The sequence below is a fragment of the Peromyscus eremicus genome, chromosome 9 (genome assembly GCF_949786415.1).
Source record: "Peromyscus eremicus chromosome 9, PerEre_H2_v1, whole genome shotgun sequence".
NCBI classification, from domain to species: Eukaryota; Metazoa; Chordata; class Mammalia; order Rodentia; family Cricetidae; genus Peromyscus; species Peromyscus eremicus.
In genome coordinates, this window is record NC_081425.1 from 22,344,317 (window position 1) to 22,356,907 (window position 12,591).

The following is a 12,591-nucleotide window of genomic DNA, read 5'->3' on the forward strand; positions in this document are numbered from 1 at the left end:
TCTTTTACTTTCATTTTTTAAAAAGAACATACAGAATACATAGTGAGGTGGATCAAACCTCTTTGCCAGTCTCCTTGATCATGATCGTATGCTAGCAACTTTTCAGAAACTGAACCCTGAGCTCATTGTATTGAAATAGAGAGACAGTGAGCTGAGGCCCCTGTGGTGTAGAAGCTCCACACCTGATTCTGATGTACAGCATGAATTTTGCTACTTAACTCACCATTGCGAGTTTTCATGCTCTGGGATGGCCATTTATTCTTAAAGTATGGGCACATATGAGCAGCTTTACAATCGTCTAGGCCAGGGGTTCTCACCCTTCCTAATGCTGCAACCCATCATGTTGTAGTGTCCCCCAACCATAAAATTATTTCAGTGCTACTTCATAACTGTAATTTCGTTACTGTTATGCACTATAATGTAAATAGCCAATGTGCAACCTCGAGGGGGGTCACGACCCATAGGTTGAGAACCACTGGTCTAGGCCCTTGTCAGTCATACGGAAGCCTGGTCTGACTTTAGAATTGCTTCATCAGAAATTCTAGAGTCAGGTCCAGTAGTGTGGACTTTAAAGCCCCCCAAGTCTCGCTGACACAACCTAAGTTTGAGAGCTACCGTTCCAGACAAACCCGATGCTTGAAGCTCTGCCATCCCAGGTAGGGGATTGGTGTTCGCCAATGTCAGCGGCCAGAGCAGAACACTGTCTTCAGTAACAATTTCATGAGCATGACCAAATAGGTGGTCAGGGACCTGAAAGTATGACTTGGCCCCGACACATTGCATGGCTAGGAACTCGGGCAGCTTCATTCCCAATCCAGAGCTGGAGTGTCTCCCTTTATCAAACGTGCATTGCAGTACTGAGTTACGTTCTGAGTTACGTTCTCAGTTGTCAGTGTGAAAGGGCCGCACTGTAGATCAGAGGTGGGTATTCACCGTAGGCTGGAAACCCGGTGTTTACAAGAGAGCTGAAGGGCTGACCTTCCTCTCCATTTAGACCTTGGTGCTCTGCACAGTCCTTGCCAGGCTGACTTTGCAGCAGCTCCTCTGCATGCCGTGAATCGCTGCTATGGCTCTCAGCAAGGACACGGCCGGGCTATTTTGGTCTCCGTGAATACTGTCGCTTTTGTGTCCTAGAGTGATGCCAAATGCTATAAATGTTGTGGCCTAACAAGGTCTTGGGTGCTTCAAGTGTAACCGAAGGCTGGCGGCTCCATCTGTCTGATAAAAGTGGGACAGCTCTGAAGAAGTTTGTGTTCCCCAACTTACTGTTTTCCTGTTTTGGGTTGTGTCGTAGGAAGTTCACTCCAGCCTGAGTGTAGGTCATAATTGCTTTCCGGAGTGAGATGTAGTTGTTTATGAGATGTTAGAATTACTTAGAAGCTCAGTTCATTAACACTCAAAAGTGGGCCTAAGAAAAATGGCTGGCACAGAGTTACCCAATCGTCATGCGGTAAAACTGAGAAAGCTGTGTGTTTAGGGTTACAGACAAAACCTGGTGTCTGGTTGTTTACTGCTGTCTCTTGAGTTTCCAGGATACTCAGCAGTGTAAAGTGTGATTTATTTTGAATATTGTTCTCCTATTCTTCTCTCTTTAGAGTAGTGTCCATTGTGTCTCCGAGGAAGTGGGAGAATTAAAGCTTGTGGTAGAGTTTAGTTTTAAAGTAACTTTGTTTTATTTTACATGAAAACAAACCCACAGTCAAGGATAAAACACCACCATGAACAAAATACGTGACTTCAGTTGTTTTGCTCGTGAAACTGTTTTGGCTCTCTATGACTGCTTTCTCTAGTGTGACGGACAGCTGTTGAGACACTGGGCAGGTTGGCATATACGCCTCAGCTAAAATAGCAGACATCAATCAGCTTTACTGATTGTCTCAGCTATACACTAACGCAATAGTTTATTAGCTGTAAATATATTTTATTACTAGACATTTGTTTGCCATAATGCAGAACTGAAGGACTTAAAGAACCCTGATGAGGTGGTGCGCATTTCAGAAAATTTGCTTTAGTTATAATTCCACCTTCCTCCTGTAAAGCCCGACCACAGGAGGGCATCACTGAGAAGGGGCTCTCGGACTCCTTTTTTTTCTTCTTCTTGTAATTATACCATTATTTATTAAAAACTTTTAAACACCTCATGCAGCCTTGAGGCAGGGGGAAGGGCTGGGACTTGCCTCTACTGGATGTGCCTTCTCATGGGAGGCCTTGCCTTCTTGTGTGGGTAATGAGAAGTGGGTTGGGAGAGGAGGCTGGGGGGGGGGCGGGAGGAGGGAAGAGGGGGATCTTAGATTGGTATGTAAAATGAATAAAAAAAATTTCTTAATAATAAAAAAGTAAAAGAAGAAAAGAAAAAACCCTTTTGTTGATTCATTGTGAATTTCACATCATGCACCCCAATCCCAATCATCTCCTCCCCCTCCATATGTGCCCTCTGCCCTTGCAACCTTCCCACAAAAAGAAAAAAAGAAAATCTCACCATGGAAGCCATGGTATTTCATGGTGTGTCACACAGTATATCCTTTTGCCCAAACAGCTTTACTTGCAAATATTCATTGCAATGAGTCATTGGACTATTCTGGGGCTCCCGGCTTCTGCTATTCTATTAGTGCTGGATTCTCACTTGGATTCCTCTCAGATATCCTGTTGTTGCCCTGTGTCATGGAGGTTCTGCAGCTTTGGTTCTGCAGGACTGTCCCCTTCATGTGTCAGCAGTTCATGGATAGGGTAGATGTTGGTGAGGCCCATTTAAAGCCCTGGATCTGGGCCAGGGTGGTAGGTAAGTTGGTGAGTCCACATGCCACCAGGGCCAGCTTTCCCACTTTGCCCAGGTGAGGGGTGGGGCCAGCTCCCCTCACTATGGTAGCTGCAAAGAGTGGGCCCACCTCTCCTCATGCCTTCAGGGCCAGCTCTCCAGCAGCAAAGGGTGGGGCCAGTGAGATGGCTCAGCCATTAATCTAGGCTCACAACCAAAAATATAAAAGGATTCCCCCCCCCTTTTTTTTTTGGTGGGGTGAGAGGGGGCTGCTAGCTCAGAGAGGCCTAGAAGCAACCAGCTGACCTTTGTCTTTGGCCAGAGACCCAGCAAGAGAACATCTCTCCATTCATCTCAAACCAAAAAAGACTGCAAATCTGCAAGTCCTTCCCTACTCCTTCCTGTGCATCTAAGAGGGCTCACTTTTAATTGTGCTTCCTGTGTTCACATTGCTGCCTGTCCTTTACTAGCTGTGAAGTTAACTTGGCCACAATAATCTATCAGAATTATAGTCTTTATACTCAGTGATCAACCCTACTTCACAGAATTGCCAAGCTGTGACTCATAGTCCAAGGCTGTGACTTTTATTATTGATATAGTTGTTAGTCTATAAGGAGCCTATGGGGATTTAAAACTATAATTAATACACTGAACATGGGTAAGAATAATTTACCGATGAGGTTGTGTGTGTTCAGGGGGGTATGCCATTAATATCACTGGGAGTCCTGCTCTTTTCTGAAGGAAATTGGAGGAGCAGTGGATCTGGGGAGAGGGGGGTGGGGAGTGTGGGAAGGCTGCAGTTAGGATGTATGCTTTGAGAAGAATAAAGAAAAAAGAAGTAAATAAATAAAATCTCTCTCTCACACATACACCACACACACACACACACACACACACACACACACACACACACACACACACAGATGCTGCTGCCAAGGGGTGTGCCTCATCACCTGGGCCCTCCAGGTTGCTCTGAGATACAACCTTTCTCAAAAGCATATTAAAGTTTTATCTTTCCTCCTTAAAAGAAAAAAGAGAAGAATTTACATTATAAAACAAGCTAGGCTACCACAAGTATAAAACAATTGACCAAGAGTAAGGAAGAGCTCTTAAAACGTTCAGTAGTAACCATAAAGCAAAAATTCAATGGAAGGCCAGAAAAATAATCTTCTGGAAAACAGAACGAAATGACAAGTCAATGGAAAAATTGAACAATGTAAAAATTTAAAGGATATGTTCAGAAATCCAAATGTCAAGGGTCAGAGCTCCCACAAGGAAAACACAGGTTTTCAAAGAAATAATTAAAGAAAATATGTCAGAGCTAATGAGCATGACTTTCTAGATCTCATGGGCTTAGAACACACGTGTTAGGGCAACCGAGTGAAATTCACTCCAAGGCACTGGAAGAAGTTTCTGAATGCTACTCGAAAAGCAGACAGCACTACAGACAGACGCTTTAGAGTCACAAAGCCTCTGGACTGTTGAACAAAGGACAATGAGCAAGGCCAAAGAATGGGGAAGGAAAGTTTCCAAATATCCAACAGAACTATTCATGAAACATAAGCGTAGAGTAGTGACATTTGCACAAATGTAAATTAAAGTGAATTACATTCCAGTCTCCCCTTTCTCAGAAAGTACCTGGTGAATGTGTGCCACCAAAATGAGGAAGCGAACTGAAAAGGAGGAAGATGTGATTCTAATGCCACAGGGGTCAAAGGAAAATTTTAGGTTGATGGTGAAGACCTGGAGCCCAGATCAGGGCAGGGAGACAAACATCTTGATGCTGAGCTCAAAGCTGCAGACTGTGATTGGTGGATCATGTGATGTTTGACCATACTATGATGTGTTGGTAAATTTTGTGATTTCTGAATAAAAGGTCATGAACACTTTGAAAGAAGAAAAGACAAGACACAAAATACAATCAGTTGTAATCATGGTAACTATGTAGCTTAGCTGCAAATAGTCCTAACAAAGGCGAAATAAACACAGCAGAAAACACCGATTTAACTGGTGTGTGTGTGTGTGTGTGTGTGTGTGTGTGTGTGTGTGTGTGTGTGTGTGTTGGTGGTGGTGGAGCAACAATACTTGTTTCTTTTTCCTGATCATGTCTGAATCAGAAAGACTAAGGAAAAATACTATGAGCCAAAATACTGGAAACATCAGTATAAATGGTATATAAATCATTACAAGACTTGCTTTTAGGGGTGTGGTTCAAAGTGTGAGAGATGAGGGTAAGAGCCAAACTTTTCTTTATAAGATTGGCTAACAAAATTTGACTCTTAGGTTGTAGTGTGGGCAGTGGGTAGAGCTGGTCCCATTGTGCTGTGGCTCCATGTGGCCTGCAGTCCCAGGCCTACCCACCATGGAGGTGGGCTCTGATAATGCTGCTGTATCCGGCCCCACCACCATTCTCAAGGGCTGGTTCCAGAGACCTGCAGCCTGTGGCCTGGCCAGGACTTGTCGCTGCAGGTGGAACAGCTGCTGCACCATGGTTGTCTTGGTACCAAGACATCCTTGTCTTCCGTAGTAAAACCTACCGCAATGTGCTGGTTCTGGATGGTGTTATCCAGTGTACTGAGAGGGACCAGTTCTCCTACTAGAAGATGATTGCCAACCTGCCGCTCTGCAGCAACCCCAACCCGCAGAAGATGCTGATCATCAGGGGTGGAGATGAAGGGGTCCTACGGGAAGTGGTGAAGCATCTCTCTGTGGTCCAGCGTGAGATCGATGAGGATGTCATGAAAGACTCTAAGAAGTTCCTGCTGGGCATGGTCATCAGCTACTCCAGCTCAAAGCTAACCCTCTCTGTGGGCGATGGCTGTGAGTTCATGAAACAGAATGAAACAGATACCTTCAACGTCATCATCACCGATTCCTCAGACCCAACAGGCCCTGCTGAGAGCCTCTTCAAGGCTTCTGGTTACCAGCTCATGAAGACAGCACTCAAGGAAGACAGCATCCTCTATTGCCAGGGCGAGTGCCAGTAGCTGCACCTGGACCTCATCAAGGAGATGAGACACTTCTGCAAATCCCTCTTCCCTGTGGTGGGCTATGCCTACTGCACCATCCCCACCTATCAAGCTACCCGACTGACTTCATGCTATGTAGCAAAAACCCAACCATCGTCTTCCGGGAGCTGGTGCAGCAGCTGACACAGGCCCAGGTGGAGCAGATGCAGCTGAAATACTATAACTCGGACATGCACTGAGCAGTCTTCGTGCTGCCAGAATTTAGCAGAAAGGCCCTGAATGGCATAAGCTGAGACTGGGTGCCACTGCAACACCATCCAAGACCTCAATCGGACTGGACCAAGGAGCTTCCAAGGTGTCTGGGGCCCCACCAGCCCTGGACCAGACTCCCAGATGACTCTTGCCCACCAACCAAGAGTTACAGGCCTAAGAATGCTGCCTGGCCTGCCCTGCTGGGTGGACTCAGTCTCTGTGTCTGTCTGTCTGTCTATCTCTGTGGCGTTGGGCCCAAGCCTATACCAGCTCTGTACTGCACCATCTATGGCCTCTGTTACCCAACAAAAAACACGTGTATTTATAACATGCTCAAAAAATTTTTTTGACTCTTGAAACTTTGTACAGGTATTACTTTGATTAAAGATTAAAATAAAATTTAATTCCTTCCACCCACACATATGTCTATACAATATTTATTAATATGTATTTGCAGTCGAAAGTTTTCTCCTGTCCCTGCAGCCGCTTATAAAATAATTACTCAGAGGCTTAATATTATTTACAAACTGTATGGCCTGTGGCAGGTCTCTTGCTCGATAGCTCTTATATCTTAAATAACCCATTTATATTAATCTATGTTTCGCCACATGTTCTGAGGCTTTACCCTTCTGCTGGCATGTTGCTCCTTGGGCGGCAGGCAGGGTGATGTCTCTCCAGACTCCACCTTTCTCTTTCTTGTCTTTCTCCTTGGATTTCCTGCCTGCCTCTAAGCTGCCTTGCCATAGGCCAAAGCAGCTTATTTATTAACCAATTGGAACAACATATATTCACAGCGTACAGAAAGACATCCCCCAGCATATATGCAGAGAAAATTTAAAAGAGTAAATACTGTGAGATGTGTATCTCTTCGTTTTGCAGAGGTGCTGTTCCTGTCCCATGCTCCCGGTCACTCCTTTAGATCCTTCCCAAGTTTTTAATGCTCCACCTCTTAAGACCCCGTGGATGATATGACGGGCCTCCCAGCCCTCTTTTGTGTTTTCTCTCCTTCGTTTGGCTTAGTTTCTTCATCTGTATTGTGAGAGGAATAAATAGATAGCCATCTGTTATGTCTTGTTACATTGTGTTGAGATGTCTACCAAGAACCAGTCCTTAACAGTGACATTGACTGACATCCAATCTCGAAAAGTGAAATGATTCATTGGCATTGGCAAGTATTGCTGAATAATGAATAAAGCAAAATTAATAAATTTTAAGAGGCTTTTTTTTTTTGTTTGTTTGTTTTGCTATGAAGGGCAGAACTCTGGTTTCTGCACAGGCTTAGCCCTGACTTTGACACAAAGCTTGCCCAGACTGGTCTTGAACTCACTATGAAGCTCATGCCAGTCTCAAACTTGGAATTTTCAATCCTCCTGCCTCAGCCTCCCAAGTCCCGGGATTACATTATTCTATTTTAACATATTTGTTACATTCTGTTATGTGAATTGTGATGTCTGTGATATGTTGTAGGGAAGGTATGCATAGCTTGCTTGGTGACTTATGCTCTGTTCACATTTGCATTGTTGGTGTGGGGTCAGAGTTACTGGCTTCTCACTGATCTTGAGGCTGAGTAACCTTTAAGGCTGTAGCCAGAATAACTTCAAAAACCTCAGTGTGCCATGTGATCATCTAACAGCTGAGTTAGAGACAATGGGAGTTTGGAGGAGTTGTATACTGCATGCTTTGATGGCCATTAAGACAGCTGATAAGTTTGAGTGAACCAAGGGGGTTAATTTGATGCTTAGGTGGAGTGAAAACTTCAAATTCCTTCTGTATTTTTCCTGCACAACTGCAAGTTGTAGTAGTAATGATTCTATGTACTCTCTGCACACAGGGAGCTAACAGGATGAGAGGTCGGCTTGGAAGCATGGACAGCTTTGAACGGTCCAACAGTCTTGCTTCGGAGAAGGTATCTAGTCATAGCTCCCCAGTTCACCAAACACTGCTGCTTAGCCAAAGCTGTGGCAAAACATGCATGCCTAATTATTTTGTGGTGAGATTTTTTTTTTATGGCCTTTAAGAAATAAACATTTGATGCTCTGTTGTTTTAAGTAAGATTCTGGGTATTACCAGTTTATTTTTCACCCAGCTAAGTTCCCTTCTTTTGGGACAGGGTGCTCCCTTCATTGGCTAACGTTTGGCCCTGCAGATAGTTTGAGTATAGTATTTGAGCAACTGTTGATCTAAAAGTAAAACAAACGGAACCACCTAATTAGCACTCCCCCCACAAACACACACCCAACACACACAGACACACACACACATACACACACACACCCGGGCATTACCTCCTGCCCCCATACACACACAGCTTGTTATTCTTTCTCCATGTTACTTCTTTTCCTCTTTTTTGTTTTTCCTTCATTTCAGCAGCAACATCATCCTCTCTGTCTCAAAGACAGCCCTAGTGAGGATTTCCTGTTTCCTGTTTTCTGCAATAGGCAACTTGGGGCTCGATCAACCTTTGTTGTCCTAGTAGGAACACTGAAATATTTTTTATTAAACTTTTGTTGGCACCAGAGACCTAATAGCTATGTGTCTTACCCAGAGCCCGGCTCAGCAAGCCGGATGGTTTATTTACCATGGTACTCATTTACGTAGCATACCTGACTGGATTGAAAGATTTATGTTGGCTCTTCACCGGGCGGGAGAGGCATTCCAGAGGGCTCCGTTTTGTTCATTTCCTGTTTTTCATGTCTTTTAAAAGAAACTCACCACTGGGATCATGCCACTGGACAGAAACATCCAGAGTGGAGGAAGATAATTCACAGGCTTTAATTTATTTTTCCAAAAGCTTTGCTCCAAGCCCCAGGCACTGAGGCATTGTGATATTGTTTTGACTTTACTGGAAACATGCCGAGCCTCAGGTCGCAAAGGTTAGGAGATCCCTGCACAAAGGCTCTGCCCCTTTTCGGTCATGGCCCCTTTTCATCTCTCTGGCAACAATGGGAAGAGTACAGTAGCCCTAGCCTTTTACCACAGCCCTCAGGGGAGAGTACCTTTTATCAGCCTTTCGCTTTCCTGCCCATCTTTTCGGATGTTCTGTGACACCTGCTTATCAGCGGCAGTGGGATGTGGTGAAGCTGATTAGTCTTCACCAGGGTTGAGTAAAAAGAAAAACAAAACAGTTTTGTCATGAGTCAGGAAGAGGACTCCACTGTCACAACTGAACCCTGGGTATCTGTGTGTCTGTCGTGAGCCTGGTAGGGGCAGACCCTTCCCTGGTTTGTGTTGTAGGACTTCTCACCAGGGGACTCTCCTCCCGGGACACCACCAGCCTCTCCACTGTCCTCTGCCTGGCACGTCTTCCCCGAGGAGGATTCGGACTCTCCACAATTTCGAAGACGGGCTCACACATTCAGCCACCCACCTTCAAGTTCAAGGAGGAAGCTGAACTTGCAAGATGGGAGGGCTCATGGCCTAAGGTCCCCTCTACTGAGGCAGAGTTCCAGCGAGCAATGCAGGTAGGTCCTGGCCTGTCCCCCACCATGGGACACCATATCATTCTGTGTGGGTCACTTTGGAGTCAGTGTGGGTTGTGTCTCATGCCTTAGACAGATTTTAGGGTTCAGAAGGAGCAGAGAAGTAAGAGATGCGTTTTGTTTTCTTCACTGAGTTAAGGGAAGATGGGTGAGGTTAAGATACACCCTGAAAAAGTTCTAAGTTTACATTATAAATGGAAGCTTTCCACCGTTTGCTTCAGAAAAAAGTAGAGAAAACATGGCATGCAATCATTTTGCCTGAAAGTGTGCTGGCACATATTATATCCTGTCTTTTTAATGCTGGCTCTGGGGAAGTCGTCAGCATAATTGGTCAGACCCAGAGCCTCTCATCAGCCTGCAGTATGCCAGGCTGAGGACTTACCTAAGTTCCCTTCATGCTACTACATAGTGAATTAAAGCTAAGTATGATAACTGTTACACATTTTGTCTAAACCTGTATCTAGAAAGGAGACTATGTAATTGCAGGCATTGTCCATTAGAATGACCTTAAATAGTATTAAAAATAATTGAAGAAAATTACTTGTCAGGTATGAAGTATGGAGCTTCTTATTTAGCTCAGATTCATGTGTCTGGCAGCTAATTTTGTTTCTCTTTCCTCCCTGCGTGTTTCATGTAGACATCAGGGTTGATTATCTGTGTTGGTCACAGGCATAAATAAAACCAACTGAAAGTAAAACATCTTATAAAAAGATCAATTTTAATATGAAATGTTATCAGATTTTCTTTCATGTTTTCATCATGTTTTACTCTCACTATACAATTTTCGTTGTAGTTTTCTGATTGACTTGAATTCAAAAAACCCAGTAGATTATAAAACACACAAAAATTACAAAATAAAAATTACAAAATAAAATCAAAGCAATTATTTGTTTTCAGATCTTGTGTATGTGTGTGGAGATTAAGTATTCATAAGAAAACAAAGATTTTACAAATAATTACTTCACTTATTTTTACCCAAGACAATAAATAAATCTCTTTCCCCTCAAGAACAAAGTGTCATCAAGAGTGAAAGATACCAATCATTTCGAACTGTAAATGACCTCTCTCTCAATTCTTCCCCAAGTTTCCCATATGTTGCATCATATGCATTCAAATAATTTCTATCATCATCAGTATAAAAAAGGTGCCATTTATATTCTGTAAAAGCATTCCACACTAAAATCCCCCTGTTTATTTAGAAAAAAAAAAAAGCCATGTGAGAGATTCAGGGCTTTGGATGAACAGTGCTGCAGTCCACACAGGAAATAACACCAATCTAATGTTTGGTAAGCCAGAGATACTGTGGGTGATGATTGACATCAACCAAACATTTTGTTCATAAATATTTAGAAGGGATCTGTTGTCTTTAGAATAGTTAATCCTTGTACTATTCATGATCAGTTTACCCTCTGGAAATTGTTTTCCTGTAACTGTTTGTGTTTTCCTATCCTGACCGGAAGTCTCTTTTGCATGTAAACATACTTTTTGTTCCCAGAGTGTTAAGAAATATGATTTGTGAAAGGGTGGACTGCCAGTGTAGCCCTAAGTAGAGGACTGCATGCTCCTCTCTTTGGATTCTGTGTAAGCTCCAGCTTGCAGCCTTTCAAGCAAAGAGTAAATTAATAGCAAGAACCTATTTCTATGCTTTTTCTTGGTAAATGAAGATTTTTTTTGCTAAAATACAAATTTTAAGACAAATTTGCTGTATTTTCTGTACTCAGCATTCTCCCGTCAGCCCGACGCATGTACAAGGAGAGTAATTCTTCCTCCAGCCTTCCAAGCCTTCACACTTCCTTCTCTGCCCCTTCCTTCACTGCCCCCTCTTTCCTGAAAAGCTTTTACCAGAATTCAGGTAGACTGTCCCCACAGTATGAAAATGAAATCAGGTGAGATCGGTGTGCTCTTTGCAAAGCGCCATTTTCTCCAGCGATACATTGATAATGTTACTAAAAAGTGGCTGGTTAATTTTAGAGTGACTTGTGTGCATCTGTATGCTTGTTCTAATCTGCTTCTAGTGTACTGACTTTGACTCCAATTAATTTTATTAATAAAAGTGATTACAACTTGTAGTTACAAAGCTTTCTGATGATGTGATTATATCTTTTGAATTAAGTTTTTATCTAATAAATGTCTTCACTGCTGCCATCCCAGAATCTAAACTTTGTGTTGTTGGAAATAGGATCTGGTATCATCATGTAATAACAAGACCTTCCTTTGTCTTGCATCTATGATTTTAGTCTCTGGGTGTATTTCTTGGTACCCCAAAGCCACTGACTACAACAGCTTACTAACAGGTTAGGTGCAATATCTGTAAGTACATTGAGTATCTCCAAGGCATTCCTTTGATTTTTCTCAATGACAGGTTTATGCTTTTGAGTCTCACTATATGTCTCTGTGTAATGGGCTCAGGATAGTGTCAGTAGGTAATCTCAGAACATGACAGAAATCTGAACCTTGCAGCTTTTCTTTTGTTTTTTGCCCTTGGTATAGAAAATTTACATAACTATCACAGCACCCACATTTCACAAAATTAGATACAGTGAGCTTTAGAGAACTGCGTCTGTGTAAGTTGAGATCATATTGGCCGTGAAAATACTAAGTGGAATGCTGTTAGTCTCTGGGGCATTGTAAGACTCTTTTAAAGGAATTGCTGTTGGCTTAACAATCTGAATTTTCTTCCTGTTTTTGTTTCTAGCTTGACTCATTCATTTTTACTACTGTCTAGTATTCTGCTTAATATAGAGTATAGTTTATCTACTTCCCTGTTGATGGACCATGCTGGCTGTTTCTACTTGTTTGATGATTGGCAATCCTTGCAGACAAGTAGAGGAATACATGCTGTCAGCGAGCAAGTGTGCCACTGATACCTTCTCAAATACTCTTGTGTTTTTATTGTCTTGTAGATGTAAGATCATCTAAATATTAGCATTTAAGTAGATAGGTCTCATTATCTAGTCAAATTAGATACATCCTAGAGTTATTTCTGAGTATCTTTTGTCCATATGTGCCCACTCTTCATATTGGATTATATTCATGATTAGGAATGTGAACTTTCCTTTTGAATTAGTGCAATGTGCTCAAACATAATTTCATTTCTGATGACATAAAGCCCATGAAATAGTTTGCATGGGAACAC

The 12,591-nt window shown here is 42.8% G+C and overlaps 1 protein-coding gene and 1 pseudogene across 1 annotated transcript in view; both read left to right on the forward strand.

The window, feature by feature from the left end:
• The window catches only part of Tbc1d4 (TBC1 domain family member 4), a 62,426-nt gene that overhangs the window by 19,875 nt on the left and 29,960 nt on the right, over window positions 1-12,591 (forward strand). Inside the window, exons 8-9 of the mRNA XM_059273263.1 lie at window positions 7,808-7,882; window positions 9,211-9,437. Coding sequence (XP_059129246.1) covers window positions 7,808-7,882; window positions 9,211-9,437 — 302 coding nt within the window. The remainder of the gene's footprint in view (window positions 1-7,807; window positions 7,883-9,210; window positions 9,438-12,591) is intronic.
• Window positions 5,118-6,017, forward strand: LOC131919174 (spermidine synthase-like; annotated as a pseudogene).